The sequence below is a fragment of the Vanacampus margaritifer genome, chromosome 18 (genome assembly GCF_051991255.1).
Source record: "Vanacampus margaritifer isolate UIUO_Vmar chromosome 18, RoL_Vmar_1.0, whole genome shotgun sequence".
NCBI lineage: Eukaryota > Metazoa > Chordata > Actinopteri > Syngnathiformes > Syngnathidae > Vanacampus > Vanacampus margaritifer.
The window spans coordinates 6,085,707-6,103,909 of record NC_135449.1 but is presented as its reverse complement, the minus strand read 5'-3'; the positions used below and the strand labels follow the sequence as shown (position 1 = coordinate 6,103,909).

Sequence of the window (18,203 nt, the reverse complement as noted above, 5' to 3'; positions counted from 1 at the left end):
TGGGTCCTAGCGGAGGGGGGGGGGGGGGGGGGGGGGGGGGATCTGCCGGCAACTGGCTGCCTGAGAGCCTCAAACCTGGCACCGGCCCAAGCAGCTGCCCCGGGCCAACGTCCTGGCAGCGAGAGGAGCGCAATGATGCAATAGTCTTGGAGGAGGAGGAGGAGGAGGATGCACCAGTCCAGCAAAGTTATCTCGGACCCTCCACATCCTGGTCACCACCACTTCCGGCTCCTTCCCTCAAGGGAGGCTCAATCGAATTACATTCCAATTAGGACTGGAAAATTTATTGAAATTTAAGGCTGTTGCGGTTACAAGTTCCCGACGTTGTGCTTACATTAGGTTACTGACAATAATCCATTTGGTCTGCCTTCAAAAAGTCCTGAAGGCGTTTTTGACATTTGTAATGGGTTCCAATCAACAGAATGGCTACTTTTGTGCTATAATTGACTGTAAAGTAGCACAATTGAAACGATAACCAATAGTACCGTTTGCTAAGAATTTACCAATCCATAAAGTGGCAAACAAAAAGTTAGTTCATATGAATTGATTGGTAGTAAATTGCAATCGAACCCACCGAAGTCCCATTCTAGTTATTTGGGCTGTATCCACATTGTGTGAAAATGCAATTTTTTCCATCAAACACTAAGCTCACATTCTGGCAGCTTCCATTTTGGCTTGCTTGGCATCACTTTCCCTGTCTGTTTTTTTTTTGTCTTTGCTTTTGGGTTGTTAAATCAGCAATTAAATCAGGGCGAATGCATTCACCACAAAGGCATCAACGGTGCACTTAGTGTTAGCCTCACTAGCCCAGTTTGCTTGAGAATGCGCTGCATTCGAGAAAAATAGAACACCAAAGAGAACCGTGTCGTGACCAGCGTTGAGTTGATTCAGTTTTACCTTCATCCTGAATATATGACGAATTCACAAGATCTCCTCTGATAGGTCTTCCAAAATATGCATGAGCGTTCACGGTATATTTTTAAACAATGTTCTTATTTATTGAAAGGCAAGAAAAGCCTCCATACCGTCTATGATTATACAAAGGTTTTACTGTTTAGAAAGCAATTCCAGGATGCTACATATTTAACTTATCTGCGCGACGTGATCGGTCTGAGGTTGGGATTTCTCCTTAACCGCTGATCTTATTTCATATTATTAAGGGACACCATAATAAATTATAAAGGCAGACAAATACCTGACCTCGTTTCAGCAATTATGGGCAATGGCTGCGGACCTAAAACAACAAGTTTGGAAAGGAGGGAAAACAAAAGCTTTATTGCCAATATGACTGCAATACGCCAAAAAGAATGGAGGCGCCCATCAGTAAAACTGCAAATGAGACCAATGTTCATACATGCGTGCGCACGCACACGCACACACGCTTACAAAAACAAAGTTCAATTCAGGAGCATAACCCCTCAATACGTTTCATTAGGCCAACAAAAAGCCTTTCAGTGGTCCAATCATAAAAGACAGCAGCCAGGCTACGAACATTGCTAATTAAAACTGCTCAAAGAAAGCCTTGTTTTGCGAATGCCATACCCATCCAAACCAAAATGTTTCTCGCTGCCCCGGACCCCCTCCCTTTGGGTTGAATTCCCACCATTAAAGCACGCTGATATGTTTCGAAAGCTAACACAGTGAGCATCTTGAGCGCGCTGAGGAGTGTGACGTGCGCGTTTGCATTACGTTTCAACAATGTTAATCTGTGTTTGAAATAATGAGGCGAGGCAAGAATCCATTAAATGTCTTAAAGGACACGTTGCTGGTAGTCCATCTGGTTAGGGCTATTGACTTTACAATAACCAATTGAATTGGGTAAAAAAAATAAAAAATTAAAATCACCAACCGAACTTTTTGAGTTATTTAACCCAAAGCTTTGGATCAATTGCCCACAAAACAACCCATGATTGAACTTTTTGGGTTAATGGAATAATCCAACTGAATTGGGTCAAAAAATGAACTGACCCAACTTTTACATTATTTAACTCAAAATGTTGGGTCAATTTTAATTAATAATCATTTTAAATCATTGTTTTTCCAAATGCTTTGGGTTGATTTGTGGGCTCATTTGACCCAACTTTTTGGGTTAATTAAATAACCCAATTGAATTGCATAATAAAATGAACTGATCCAACTTTTACAGTATAAAACTAAAAAATGTTGGTTCAATTTTAATTAATTGTTTTAAATCATTGTTTTTCCAAATGCTTTGGGTTGATTTAAGGGTTCTTCATTTGACCCAACTCTTTTGGTTAATTGAATAACTTAAATGGATTAGGTCAAAATTGAACTGACCCAACTTTGAACTAACCCAAAATATTGGGTCATTGGGTCAAACATTGTGGCAACTTTTTGGGTTAGTTAAATAACCCAATTGAATTGCATAAAAAATGAACTGATCCAACTTTTACAGTATATAACTACAAAATGTTGGGTCAAATTTAATTAATAATTGTTTTAAACAAAATGTTTATCCAAATGTTTTGGGTTGATTTATGGGTTCTTCCTTTGACCCAACTCTTTTGGTTAATTGAATAACTTAAATGGATTAGGTCAAAATTGAACTGACCCAACTTTGAACTAACCCAAAATATTGGGTCATTGGGTCAAACATTGTGGCAACTTTTTGGGTTAATTAAATAACCCAATTGAATTGCATAAAAAAAATGAACTGATCCAACTTTTACAGTTTATAACTTCAAATTGTTGGGTCAAACTTAATTAATAATTGTTTTAAACAATATGTTTATCCAAATGTTTTGGGTTGATTTATGGGTTCTTCGTTTGTCCCAACTCTTTTGGTTGATTGAATAACTTAAATGGATTAGGTCAAAATTCAATTGACCCAACTTTGAACTAACCCAAAATATTGGGTCATTGGGTCAAACATTCTGGCAACTTTTTGGGTTAATTAAATAACCCAATTGAATTGCATAAAAAAAATGAACTGATCCAACTTTTACAGTTTATAACTTCAAATTGTTGGTGAAATTTAATTAATAATTGTTTTAAACAATATGTTTATCCAAATGTTTTGGGTTGATTTATGGGTTCTTTGTTTGACCCAACTCTTTTGGTTGATTGAATAACTTAAATGCATTAGGTCAAAATTGAACTGACCCAACTTTGAACTAACCCAAAATATTGGGTCAAATTAAATTAATATCCCACAAAGCAACCCAATTTTTGCGATTGCATTGTGGGTTATTTAGTTTCAATCAATAGTGCCTGTGTGTGTACTCAGTCTTGCCTCAAACGTTCCAACACACAACACAGACATATTCATCATATTGCTTGTCCCCATTTTAAACCTTTGATACTTTGTTACCCGTATTATTTTCCACATAGTCGGCACAAACTGGATTTTTCAGGGAGTCAAAAATGAGGAAAGAATTCAACGCCTTTTTCCACCCTGTCGTCTTTGGTCGGGTTCAATGTAGCGGTTGGATTTTGATGGCGTTCCCTTTGAGTCCCACGCTGCCTTTCAAGTGCAGCATGAGGCTGACTCAACACTGCGATATACACACGTAATGGATCTGCACGCAAAAAAAAAAAAAAAAGAAGCTGACAAATTACCAGAAACGGTAGCTTGGAGAATTGCAGCACTCGGGAGTGTGAGGGCAAAACCTTATCATTCCCACTCTGCTATGGTTAGGTGGGTTGAGATAATAACCTGGATGTAATTTGGAGGGAAATGGTTTGGAGTCATATAATCGTTATCACAGCGGTGAGAACCCCCTGCAGAACTTGCCGCAGAAGTCTATAACGTAATAAGAGGCACGATACAATGAACACTTATTATCCAGGATAAACTCATAATATTTCCAAGAACGGAGCACATTGAAGCAACAGCCAATTGCATTGCAGAACGGCCACAAAAATCTCCAGCTCTGACCAAGAAAAGCTGATAAAACCTCTCGGAGCCTTGACTTTAACTCCGCTGTTGTGTCCAAGCATTGCTTGCGGCGTGTTTACGGACCTCTGGCTGTCTTGGTGAGATGCCGAGTTTAATCTGGTGGCAATTTGCAACCAATATGCTGTAATTTAACGTCTGCATAGTTTAAGCGGGTCTCCTTGGTGGATTTTGACGCCTGTCTCTCTCTCCCGAGCCAGCTTTCTTGGAGGCGGGACCCTCCTCCGGTATTATGATTGCGGCCTTGAAAAAGCCAGAACGCCAAAAAAGACGCGGGGCACCCCCCGCGCTACCCCGTCCCGGCCACAATTGAGGACGGCGTCAAGATTCCAATCAGAGCGGAGCCAGCAGACTGCGGGGATGAGCGTACGTGTTTTTGCATTTCATGTGAGGTCCAAAGAACAGTTGGGGAATCCAGTTACAATTTAAACAGCTAATTCACAGTCAGAGCTTGGGTTTGTTTTCAGACGGGGGAAGACAGAAACTTACTCTTCCTGCTAAAAAAAAAAAAACGGGCAGAACATTGCTCGGCTTTTTCCAAGTTTTTTCCGGTCCGGTGTCTTACCATAAACATTTTGGAGCTTACGTACCAAAGCGGGAATGTCTCTGCACGTCACTGCTAACGGGGTCTTGCTAACGCTAAGAGCAAGAGGAGATGACATCATCCTGCGCATTTCCAATCCAACTTCATGTAGTGTGACGAGAAAGAGGGCTCCGATACTGGGAATTTCAAAGACGTGGCTCCTGATAACCTTTTGCCTGGAAGATTTATGAAGGTGAAGGACAAGGCTGCGGAATCAGAACTTTCTGTGGCAGCCAGATTTGTCAGAAGACAATAATTGTGTGTGTTTGTTTTTTTAACACGCTTCAGACTGATAAGAAGGTTGGACCAAACCAATGGCGGAAGCAATGAAGCAGTTAAGCGGAATTTGAGCTTATTTCGGAAGGGAAGGTCAGGACAGACGCCGACTGGTCGTCTTTAGACTTGACAGGACAACAATCATGACCCTTAAGATTGGCATTGCCGTGGATTTATGTCCATTTTAAGCCGGGTTCTGTTGAATCGGCATTTGGCCACTGTGATTGGCTGTGAGCTAGAGAATCAGCGCACGGGGGCGGGACAAGAAGAGGAAGTGACAAATGTGGATGAACAGTACTGATGGAAAGCCTTTTTTTTTCCCCGCTCATTTTGCGCATCGTACCCTCCGCATTTGAACGTACAACGTCCGTCTGGAAGATGACTTTGTCTCTTTTGGTTCAAGCGTTCATTGTATGATGTTACCGTTAAAACCGTAAAAAATGACATGGGAACGCGACTGGATCTAGCAGGTAGGATTTACTTTTATATACGATACTGTGCAAAAAAGCCGGAAGTTGTCATTCACGTGGGAGGACATCGTGAGAGAAAAAGTAACCGGTACGCATTGTTTACGTTTTTATATCCCCGCCCCCCGTAAAGAGGTTTCCGGTTGCCTTTAGGAATAATGACTGTCCTTCCTTCCTTTCCTCGGTCTCTCCTTTGGTCTCTTGAGGTCTCCCTGATTTGTTGGAATTTAGATGTTTCTGGGGTTGGTGAAGGACTCGGTGCCGGATTTCACTTTCCTTTCTTTGGTCCTTCCTCGGGTCTCCTGACGGCCTGACGACTCTGGCTGGAAGTGTTCGGTTTAGGTGAACGGAATGGGATTTTTGAATAGGTTTTAGGTGAACTAATGAATACACACTCACTCACGCACATAAAAAAATAAATTAAAAAAAGAGAGCAATGATGACATGTTAAATTGGTAAAATTACCGAAGGAACAATACTGAGCTCTAAAAGAAGAAGAAAAAAAAAAAAAGACACTATGAACCTTTCTTTGGTCCTTCCTCGGTTCTCCTGACGGCCTCACAACTCTGGCTGGAAGTGTTCGGTTTAGGTGAACGGAATGGGATTTTTTAATAGGTTTTAGGTGAACTAATGAATACACACTCACTCACGCACATAAAAAAATAAATTAAAAAAAGAGAGCAATGATGACATGTTAAATTGGTAAAATTACCGAATGAACAATACTGAGCTCTAAAAGAAAAAAAAAAAAAAAAGACACTATGAACCTTGCTTTGGTCCTTCCTCGGGTCTCCTGATGGCTTCACGACTCTGGCTGGAAGTGTTCGGTTTAGGTGAACGGTATGGCATTTTTTAATAGGTTTTAGGTGAACTAATGAATACACGCACGCACATAAAAAAAATAAAATAAAAATAAAGCTCTCCAGAAAAAAAAGAGAAAAAAAAAAGGAATAATGACTAGCGCCGCCGATGGTATGGAGGGGAATTACTTCTTGTGCATGCGCTGAAGGTACGTAATAGTCGGGGTCGGTGCGGTGTGTATTGACGTCATTTTTCGACGCGACGCGCCGGTAGGGGTCGGTCACATTTCGCCGACGCCGAATTGGAGTATCTCGGCCTTAAAATGTCTTCCCCATGATAATGGTTGGCTTTTATTTTTCTTTCTGTACTCTTTGCATTGAAAACATTACGACTAGACAGTCTTTGCAGTCTGGTTTATGAGCGTAAATACAAATATACGGATTATGGGTTTAATGGTATCATCCTCAGATAGTCGGCCAACAGCAGGCCCGCTGAGCTCGCGTCCTTTTCGACCAACATAACCACCAATGTAATTAGTTCTCAATGTGTACACTGGAAAAATACAAATCTTTCCATTTGAATTTGCTTTGGATTGGCCCACTGGGGAATTACGCACACTAATGTAGTCAGTAGTCGACTTGCGGCTGTTGTGATGGTACATTGTGTGATTTCTTTATTCCTAGAATTCCTTCATACTAACTATATCAAGTTAAAAAAAAAAAAAAAAAAGTTGTTGGATGAATATGTGCAAGATAAATTCTATGGTGTTCCACAGGAGTCAGTTATGGGGCCTCTGCTGTTTTCATTGTATCTGTTGCCCCTGGATTCAGTGTTGTACATTCACTCCTAAAATACTCAAAGCAAATAAAAAGGACTCACTTCTTGTGTTGATTCTCCTTGCGATCAACCGAGCCCAGACTCTGTAAATAAGAAGAGAAAAAAAAAACACATTAAAACTACAGACTTTTATGATGTTTTTTTTTCTTAATTGCTCTAAAACGCTGAATTTGTGCTGTAAAACCACAAATAAGAGGGTAATAGACAGCACATCATACAAAAGCTGTTGAAAAAATCTAAGTAAGCTATTATTCATACGCAACAGTATGAATTTCCGAGCATTGCCGAATTGCTAATCAACCAATGAATAGTAGCGTGCACGTTCCGAGGAGCAAAAAGGGGGCTGCGCTCGTGAAAATTCATGACGTCTCCTGTTCTGGACTTTTATTATGGTGCTAAAATGTAAGAACCAATTACATGCTTAATGAAGCTGTCTGCGATGAAAAATCTTGACATTTTTTTGTGTTGAAGACGTGAAGATGTTAAAAAAAAAAAAACACGGATATTTCCACTAGTGACAGTGTTGTTGAGTGAGCTACAAAAACATGGATGCAGAAGGCGTGGGGCGAAAAAAAAATCAATAAGTACAACACGGTTTGAGTGCATTCCTTTCGATAACGACAGCTTGCTAACACATAGCAACACACACGTACACCTCCGTACAAAACGCTGGGGATAAACGCATACTTTCCTCCTGCTGTCACAAGAGTGAAGTGTGCGCAAATACACACACACACACACACACATAACTAGCCTGAGGCTAAAGGCACTTTTGGAGCAAAATACCTTCGCTGCTCAGGATTTTTATCACATCGCTGAGTGATGGAAGCCGAGCCAATATGGCCACTTAGCAACACGGCCTTCGTGACTATTGATAAAAGGACAACATAACACGGTTGCAGATGTCGACTATTTTGGGAATCGAGTAGTCTACCGATTAGTCGGGCTGATTATTGATATTTGGCATCTCGGCCTTTTTCTGATAAGAGATCATCTTAAAATTGGTAGGACTCTACAAATTTTATTTATTTTTTTAATTTTTAATTTTAATTTTTAAATTGCCAGTTATTTTTGAAAAACTGTTTTAACAAGCATGGCAGTTTAAGGATTTCCTATTTTACTACAAAAAAAAACAAACAAACAAAAAAAAAAGAATATCGGTTATCGGCCTCCTTGACTACTAATAATCGGCATCGGTATCGGCCCTGGAAAAAAAAAACAGTCTATCGCTACTACTGATAATATAATCAAATAATTGATTTCATTTATGAGTAGTCTACCGATTAGTCGGGCTGATTATCGATATTTGGCATCTCGGCCTTTTTCTGATAAGAGATCATCTTAAAATTGGTAGGCCTCTGCAAATTATTTTTTTAATTGAAATTTCCAGTTATTTTTGAAAAGCTGTTTTAACAAGCATGGCAGTTTAAGGATTTCCTATTTTACTGCAAAAAAAAAAGAAAAAAAAAAGCTCTGAATATCGGTTATCGGCCTCCTTGACTACTAATAGTCGGCATCGGTATCGGCCCTGGATTTTTTAATTTTTTTTAATTTTTTTTTTAAAAAGAAGAGCAATGATGATGTCAAATCGAATGAACAATACTGAGCTCTCCTGGAAAAAAATAAAAATAAAAAAAATAAATAAAATTAAATTAAAAAAAAAGGTATCGGCCCTGGAAAAAAAAAACCAGTCTATCGCTACTACTGATAATATAATCAAATAATTGATTTCATTTAACACAACATGCACGTGAGGATTATTTGTGTCCATTTTGCGTCGACATCCTCATGTCGTACTGTAGTATCTGTGACTTTGAGTGTGTGACTCGAGTGGCGTGTAGGCTCTGTGTCACTTTCAGCTTAACCCAAAGGAAATATTTTTCTTGTCTCTATTCAAGAGTCAATCTGGAACTTTCCTTTATGATAATGTCTATAGTCAGGAATGAGTTTGAATAAAATTGAATTGACTTCTTTGGGTCAAGCAATGAAAAAACAAAAAAAACGAAATCAATGACAGTCCGAGTCAATATTGTAACATTTGTTATGATCCCTCTATAGCTTGATTCTCTTTTAATTGTGTCACTTGAGTATCGGATCCATTTGTGAAAATCGACTAGTTTACAAACCTCGGCGCTTTGTTGCCCCCATAGTTACAGTTACTAAGGCCGACGAGCTTCCACTCTGGAAGAAAATACCACAGAAACCATTTTTTTTTTGTCAGCAACAAATGCATTGAAAAGTAACTATTGGAAATCAACTTGTGGTCAAACGGAATTATTTTACCGCCGGGTACGAAATGACTGCACCAATTTGCCGATCCAATTTAAAAATCGCCGTCCGATTTAATGCCATGTTTGAGACCGTTGGCATCAAAAACTGCTTTGAATTCATTTAACAAAGTTAGACGTCCACATCTTTTTTTTTTTTTTATCATATCATTTGACCAGTATCAACTTTTATAAAAGACAAAACATAGAAAAAAAGAAAACAACGTAAAATTTCAACGAAGCGCCACCGGTTCAGCATCAAACCAACAATCAATGTTGTGTTATACGCTCCCGTGAGATTAGCGCAATAGCATTTAGCGCGCTAAGTGGCTTCCGCCTCCTGATGCTTGTGATATTTTGCATGTGACTTGGAAGTGTGTGTATAAAGCATACGTCTGCATATGGCTGTCAGCTTCCCGGCGGGGGGGGGGGGGGGGGGCAGGATATGTCATAGAGAGCGGCTGACCTTACACCTCGCTGCTCCCCCTACGGGGGCCCACAAACAGACCTACTCATCCAGAGGGGATGAGGGGGGTTGGGGGGGGGGGGGTGGGGGGGTTCAGGTGCTTGGCTTTCATTTCTGCCTGCAATAATGGACTCTTTTTTTTTTTTTTCTCATTTGAAAAAATATATATGCAGAGTGCTGAGCGCACTGTAAAAAAAAAAAAATCAATATGATTAGGCCTTGATTTAAATCATAACATGGTGATTTATATACATGGCTGGTTCGGAACCTCATACAGTCAAGGTTACTGCTATTTGCTTTTGACCGATCCAATTTCTATGCACTGGTGAAAAATGACATGTCCAAAAGAATAACTCCAGCCCTTGGCAGCATTATGTTGGCAGTGCATATTTTAAATTGAAGTTCATTTCGCAGGCTTATGGAGTGAAAATACTGAAAAGCACGATTGAGTAAACGACGTCAAATTGTACCTTTGACTTTACAAATATCCAAGAATAATAAAACTGAATACATTCCAGGGTTTTTCCTGTGCACAAAATTCAGAGGCGGCCACCTCCAGCCTAAGTGACTGAAAATGAATGAATGCTTTAACATGATCATAGTCACATCCTTATTATTGAAACATAGAATTATTATATGAAAGTGAGTCCGTTGAATTGACAGAATCCATGCACGTCGTGGCGCATGGTCAGGATTAGGGATGCTCAATACCACTTTTTTCCCCCCGACCGATACGCAACTCTTGAGTAGTCACCGCTACTGATACCGAATACCGATACCACTAGTAAATAAAATTCCCCACCCAAAAATGACAGATGATGATGACAGAGAAAGACTTGTATATCTAATTTCTTGTCCCTGATCGTAAAATGGCCGCAGGAGGGCAGCCGATAATGATATCGGTCACCGCCGTGAATACCGATACCTTAAAATAAGACTGGTATTAGCACCGATACCTGGTATCGGTAATCACCCATCATAGCCAGGATGTTACCACCTGCGCCTCAATTTGCATTAGATGTTGGCGAATCATTAATTGAAAAAATAGCTTTAGCAGTATGGGAAAAAATTGGGGCTGTTTGATATATTTTTTTTCTGACCGATACCAGTACGAGTATACACCAATACCGTACTGATACTACTATTATTGTTAATAGATCAAATCCCCTGCAAAACAAAAACAAAAAACAAAAAAAACAATGACAGATCATTTTAAAGAAATACCTACAGTATATCTCAATATAGCAGCTTTCCGTAAAATTGAAACTGGACTGGAAACTCCCACCTAGTTAGTTCATAAAATTTCCCAAAACATTTTCCCATAAACATAAGACATCAATTTTTCCTTAAAATTGCATGAAATTAATGGCAATTTTCTATTCTTCAAATTTCTAGTTTTGGTCGTAAAACGGCCACATCAGTCGCCATTGCGGGTACCGATACCTTGAAATAAGTCTTGGTATCAGCCTGACATCGACGCCTGGTATCGGCACTCGCACATTCCTACCAAAAAGAATGAAATGATATGAAAGGGGACAACACAATTTCTATCGGTACTTAATTGTGCTGTCAAACGATTATTTTTAAAAATCTGATTAATCACATTTTAGAATTCCGATTAATCACGATTAATCACTTAATTAAAAAGGCTTTTTATCAACATTTACATTGATTCTTTTGACGTATAATGTTACATGACATCGACACTCGCACATTCCTACCAAAAATAATTAAATGATGTGAAAAGGGAGAACACAATTTCTATCGGTACTTAATTGTGCTGTCAAACGATTATTTTTAAAAATCAGATTTATCACATTTTAGAATTCCGATTAATCGCGATTAATCGCTTAATTAAAAAGGCTTTTTATCAACATTTACATTGATTCTTTCGACGTATAATGTTACAAGGATATCTTCAACAATTTTTGATATAATCACACTCTTTTTTTAATCAGTTAATTTTTGCATAACTTAAAACGACCCCAATGGTCTGACATAAACAAATATTTTGACTGCCATACACAAACATTTATGAAATGCTTTACTTTAATGCATGTAAATTACGTTTATTGCTCAAACCCAACCTCTGCTACCTTTTATCAATCATGCGGTCAAAATGAATAGCGGGATTAATCTGCGTTAGCACATGATTAATGACATCATTTTTTTCGGGACGATTCAATGAGTTAACACTTGAACAACACTAATAATAAAGTAATGACACTTGACTTCATTAAATCTTTAAATAATAACAAAAGATTGTCAAAATGCACCTGCCAGCTCTATAGAGATTCAATTAAATGACACCATCAACAATTATAAGACGTTCATAAGCTCTAATTGAACATGACATCAAGCGCAGCTCAAACGGACCACCAGGTTACGCGAGCAGGTAGCGGAGACAATTCCCCATCCCCTGGCAAGTGTCAAATCCGAGTGACGGCGTGCTGCATTCCTGCCAAATGCATCCAAAGTATGAGCTGCTTAAGCACATTCCGCCTCAGCGCCAAACACAAAATCCTTAAGCACTCACCGGCGACCCGTTTAGCGAATACCTCCACTCTGCCATTCTTTTTTTTTTTTTTTGGGACGTGTGCATACATACCTGTTGAGTCCAACTCTCCCCGCCTGTCCTTTGAGCCCCCAAAGTGCCCCCCGATGCCGTCCGTCTCCCAACCCCGCCCCCCCCGCCGCCTCTAATTGCCGTTCACCTGCTCAACTTCGGCAACCGAGCCGACCGCTCGCGTTTTCCTCGGGAAGGTTTTCGCGAAGCTCGCCTCCGATGGCGGCTGCAACCGCCGCGGACTTGTTGTACTTTAATTGTGGTTGCTAGGCGATAAGCTTCTACCAATTCTGCACACAGTGGAAACAGAGAGGTGGGGGGGGCATGGGTGAGGGGAGGGGGGGAGTGAGAGAATAGGTGGTGCTGAGGGAAGGCGGGTTTTGGAGGATATGCTCGTTATAGACACAGTAGCCGGAGGAAAATGATGGAGGTGAGTGGGTGGGTTGGGGGGGTCGAAGTTGTGAAGATTTGAGGATGCGCATGCGGCGGGTCGCCTTTAACTAGCTGTGTGCTCTTATTTTTAACGCGCTTATGAAATCTGCAGCGCCAAGACCGCCACAGTAACACTAACGAACGCAAACGCGACAAATTCGCACGAGACAAATACGATCCTTGATCAAACCTGAAGCAACATTTTCACAGCGTCACGGTTAACGAAGGGCAGTTTACGCCCAGTCAGCAGTAAACAAACAATCAGCTAATTAGCAGTTGTGGTCCCACGCAAACCATTCGGGCGTCGCTTATGAGCTCCATGACAGTCAAATCGGATAGTTCTGTTTTTGTGCTAAGAAAATGCCATGGAGAAAAATGTTGGCAAGTCAGAAGCAAATTTATAAAAAAAAAATAATAATAATAAAAATTGCTATTGAAAATCACTGGTGCTCCAAAAGAATTATTTTGAACAACAAACCAATCAAACAGGTCGTTACAAAATGTCGTACATCTAACATATCATTTATAGAATTATTTTTATTTTTTTTACCATACATAGAATCGGAGAATCGAAGAAAAAGATGTACACGGTGAACCACCTTTGAGATCATGTGTTTTAAATCCATTTAAACACATTGAAATAACTATTAAAATACACTTAAACATGAAAACGTTTTTGAGGAATTCCCTCAACTCAACCAAACGGCATCATTTGTCTAATGAAAATCTGCTAGCTTTAATGCTAACAAACACTATAAATGAGCGGAAAATGAATTAGCATAGCACTTCAAGGAAGCCGATACTAGCCATCATGTGACCAGGAACTAGAAATAAGAAATTAGAATAGAAAATTTCAGGAAAAATGCTAAAATAGGTTTTTCTTTCATTAACTCTTTCACTGCCACTGACGTTAAATGACGTCAAGTAAAAACCTACGGAGGGCTGCCAATGACGTTAAATGACGTCATCCAATTTTTTATTTTTTTTTTTGAAATGGATCCAGGCAAGCCTTCCGGAGCTGTGGTGAAAGTTTCAATTAGGTCTGTTGTGCCTAATGACTATTTTTGGCCCCTAGAGGGCAGCGATGACTCTCTTTTGACAAGATTGGGTGGGCGTCAGTAGAAGACGTGAGGCGGGGCTAGAGTGTTGAGGGGACATTGGCTGAAGAAGCCATAATGGCGGCCGCTTGCAAGCAGCTCACGGTCGAGCCGTTTCTTTTCAAAGACATCGACCAACGATAAAGAGCACATTGATGACGACGATGATCATCATCGATGATGATGATGATGGTTGACGCCGAAGTTGAAAGCGCTGACGCGGCGGCTATGACGACGTCATAAAGGTTCACGAGCGATGCTGACACCGGAAAACACGGAGCACAACGCTCAGGCGGACGTTCAATCGGACGACGAAGAGTGCCCCGAGTCCAATGCCTATTCATCGAAGGAGTGTGTACAGTCTGCTACTTGCTATTTATTCCCCGGAAAAAAAGGCCGTCAAGAAAGTGTAACGTTTGCACGCGAAACGGACAAAGTGAAAGTAAACTGTTGTGCGAGTCCAGCGGCGTCTCCTTGCACGCAGGAGAGCGTTACAAAAAGAAAAACTGTATTTGAAACATCCACATAATTGTAAGTAGTACCACAGTTGCACACATTTGTAAATAGTTTGCGAAATTGTTTTGTCAAATTGTTACACTGTTGAATGGAAATAAACGTATTTTGCAAACTAAAAACACTTTTTCATTGTTGGTGAAAGCGTTTTACAGAAGTAAAGCACTATTTAGGTGTTTGTGGCATCATTCATGGACAAAAAGAAGTGTAGAATTCACTAGAGTGCATGAAATAACATCGTTTCACAAAAAGCTCTTTTTCTCCGCTTTTTGTTTTAAAACAGAGAATTTCGGTGAAACTAACCATTTTCTATTGTTGATTACTGAAGAACGGAATAAGGTAGAAACAAACTTCTTTTTTTTTCTCCAATCTTTCATTTGGTAGTATGTGTGTTTCCATAGTCCAAACACAACATTTTCTGTGGACCTTGAAAGATCAGTCAAAATGCTTAAATCGGCTGGCACTGGCGACAACCCGTTTCTGAAAACGTCTGGCAGTCAAAGAGTTAAAATGATCTGTTATCGTTTTTTTTTCCATAAAATATATGAATCAGAAGTACTAGTGGTATCAGTACCTAGTATCGGCGACTACCCAATAGTTATATCCGCTCAAGCTTACGCAAAACAACTTCATCCAAGCACCAAAACATGGATTCAAAGGATTGATGCTTGGCAGGTCGAAAAAGCCCGCTCGGGCTTTTTCGACCTGCCAAGCATCAATCGAAATCAATTAGGAATCAAATGTACATTGTGCTTCATGTCTGGTGACCTTTTCGTTTGCGCGTGTGCTAAAAATGTACAGCGTGAGTGACAGTCGGCGTGCACAGGCCTGGCGTGGGACCTGATGAATCACAGAGTCTGGTGGTGGGCATACATGGACAGAAAAGGAAAAAAAAAAAAAAAAACGCAGCCACCTTATTGTCCGTTGAGTGAGCGCTGGGGGATCATTAGTCATAGCAGGCGGGAATGTCAAACACGGCGTCACTACTGTGAAAAAGGACGCAGGAGACACATTCTTTTTTTTTTTTCTTTTTTTTTCCGCTCCTGCATTTCTTGATGCAAACTTTACTTTTAGCAACAGTAATGAGGGAAGAAGCCACAAACAAGCAGGTATGTTATGAAAATATTCTGAAAATGTGTGATGCAATTATGTACAACATTTAAAAGGATGTTTAAAATGTTGAGCACTTTAAAACAACCACTGCTATTTTATTTGTATTATTTTTTTTAAAGATGGAGCCCAGGGAAAGCACATACAATGAAAACAGCAGAGGCCCTAGAATTGAACCCTGCACGTTCCGTTATACATGAGAAATCCGATTGCACAGTTTCGTCCATCCACTTTTTTTTTTTTTTGCTCGACAGTTAGTATGAAGGGATTACAATAATAAATCAATCACACGATGTACCATCACAACAGCCACAAGTCGACTACTGAGCTCACCAAATTCCCTGCGGCACATAGGCCAAGCAGAACCACCACTGACATATTTGTATATGTATATTAATTAAAGTTCCTTTAACGCCACTAATTGTTTTAACGCACAATTAATGACCGCCCCTTACTTGGAAAGCCTGTACTGGGGGGATTCCGATCGCAATGCAGCAGACACGTCCAAGTGAAAATTTTGCAGTAATAAATTTAATAATCATGCATATATTTGAGTAGTATTTTACAATTTCAAAAATGGGCATAATTTCACAAATTACTTCATGTTAAAGATTTTCAGCTCTTAATATGAAAAGAAAAATGCGCTGAGCTGTCACCAAAGTCTTAGAAATGCAATTATGCCATCTAGTGGCAAAAAAATGACCTCAACACAAATCAATATCACACGTTTTTTTTTACAGCACATCTTTTTCATTTTAACTCAATGTTATGATTTATTATGAAATTTATGTATCAATGACTAGAAGATGCAGCCATATTTATATTAGTTTAAAAAAAATTCACTTTTATTTTAACAAGACAATGAAACTTAGAAAAAAAATTGTATTGTACATTTATAACAGCTATAAAATTTTCGAATAATCGTGAGTTAACTATTGAAGTCATGCGATTAATTACGATTAAAACAATGAATCGACTGACGCTTATATTAATTATTAATATCGTAAATTTCTCTGGCTTGACTGGGCGGAACATTTTTGTGCAACGGGTTTGTTTTTTTTTGTTTAAAAAGACTATTTTTGGTTGGCGCCGACTTGACTTCTGGTGGCAGTTTATTCCGTCGTTGTGCAGCACGGCAGCTAAATGCTGCTTCACCGTGTTTGCTTTGAACTCCGGACTCCACTAATTGACCCAAGCCCGCACATGTTGTGATTTTCAGCTCTTAATATGAAAAGAAAAATGCGCTGAGCTGTCACCAAAGTCTTAGAAATGCAATTATGCCATCTAGTGGCAAAAAAAATGACCTCAACACAAATCAATATCACACGTTTTTTTTTTTTTACAGCAGATCTTTTTCATTTTAACTCAATGTTATGATTTATTATGAAATTGACGTATGAATGACTAGAAGATGCAGCCATATTCATATTAGTTTAAAAAAAATCCACTTTTATTTTAACAAGACTATGAAACTTAGAAAAAAAAATTGTATTGTACATTTATAACAGCTATAAAATTTTCAATTAATCATGAGTTAACTATTGAAGTCATGTGATTAAAACAATGAATCGACTGACGCTTATATTAATAATTAATATCGTAAATTTCTCTGGCTTGACTGGGCGGAACATTTTTGTGCAACGGGTTTGTTTTTTTTTTGTTTAAAAAGACTCTTTTTGGTTGGCGCCGACTTGACTTCTGGTGGCAGTTTATTCCGTCGCTGTGCAGCACGGCAACTAAATGCTGCTTCACCGTGCTTGCTTTGAACTCCGGACTCCACTAATTGACCCAAGCCCGCACATGTTGTGATTTTCAGCTCTTAATATGAAAAGAAAAATGCGCTGAGCTGTCACCAAAGTCTTAGAAATGCAATTATGCCATCTAGTGGCAAAAAAATGACCTCAACACAAATCAATATCACACGTTTTTTTTTTTTTTACAGCAGATCTTTTTCATTTTAACTCAATGTTATGATTTATTATGAAATTGACGTATGAATGACTAGAAGATGCAGCCATATTTATATTAGTTTAAAAAAAATCCACTTTTATTTTAACAAGACTATGAAACTTAGAAAAAAAAATTGTATTGTACATTTATAACAGCTATAAAATTTTCAATTAATCATGAGTTAACTATTGAAGTCATGCGATTAAAACAATGAATCGACTGACGCTTATATTAATAATTAATATCGTAAATTTCTCTGGCTTGACTGGGCGGAACATTTTTGTGCAACGGGTTTGTTTTTTTTTTGTTTAAAAAGACTCTTTTTGGTTGGCGCCGACTTGACTTCTGGTGGCAGTTTATTCCGTCGCTGTGCAGCACGGCAACTAAATGCTGCTTCACCGTGCTTGCTTTGAACTCCGGACTCCACTAATTGACCCAAGCCCGCACATGTTGTGATTTTCAGCTCTTAATATGAAAAGAAAAATGCGCTGAGCTGTCACCAAAGTCTTAGAAATGCAATTATGCCATCTAGTGGCAAAAAAATGACCTCAACACAAATCAATATCACACGTTTTTTTTTACTCCACCAATTGACCCAAGCCCGCACACGTCGGAGCCCAATATTCAATTACATTGACTCAATTAGATCCCCCTAATAGATAGACAGCACGTATTGTTAATAATTCTATATATATATATATATATATATATATATATATATATATATATATGTACACAAGGGCCAGAGGGTGAAAACAGACTAGCGTTAAAGAGACAATTTAAATGGAAATAAACTAGCGTCACATGACTGAGAAAAGCGTTGTAAAAAGACACAAATAGATTGCGAGCGCGTGTGCCCGAGGCTAAATTTTGCCCCGATTTTTGACTGGCAAAGAGCAAAATGAGGCAGGGTGACAAAAAA

The 18,203-nt window shown here is 39.2% G+C and overlaps 1 protein-coding gene across 2 annotated transcripts in view; it reads right to left on the bottom strand.

Moving 5' to 3' along the window:
- ankfn1b (ankyrin repeat and fibronectin type III domain containing 1b) overlaps positions 1-18,203 on the bottom strand; it is a 148,324-nt gene that overhangs the window by 47,507 nt on the left and 82,614 nt on the right. For both annotated transcript variants that reach the window (XM_077551760.1, XM_077551759.1), the window contains one exon: positions 6,923-6,963. In XM_077551760.1, coding sequence (XP_077407886.1) covers positions 6,923-6,963 — 41 coding nt within the window. The remainder of the gene's footprint in view (positions 1-6,922; positions 6,964-18,203) is intronic.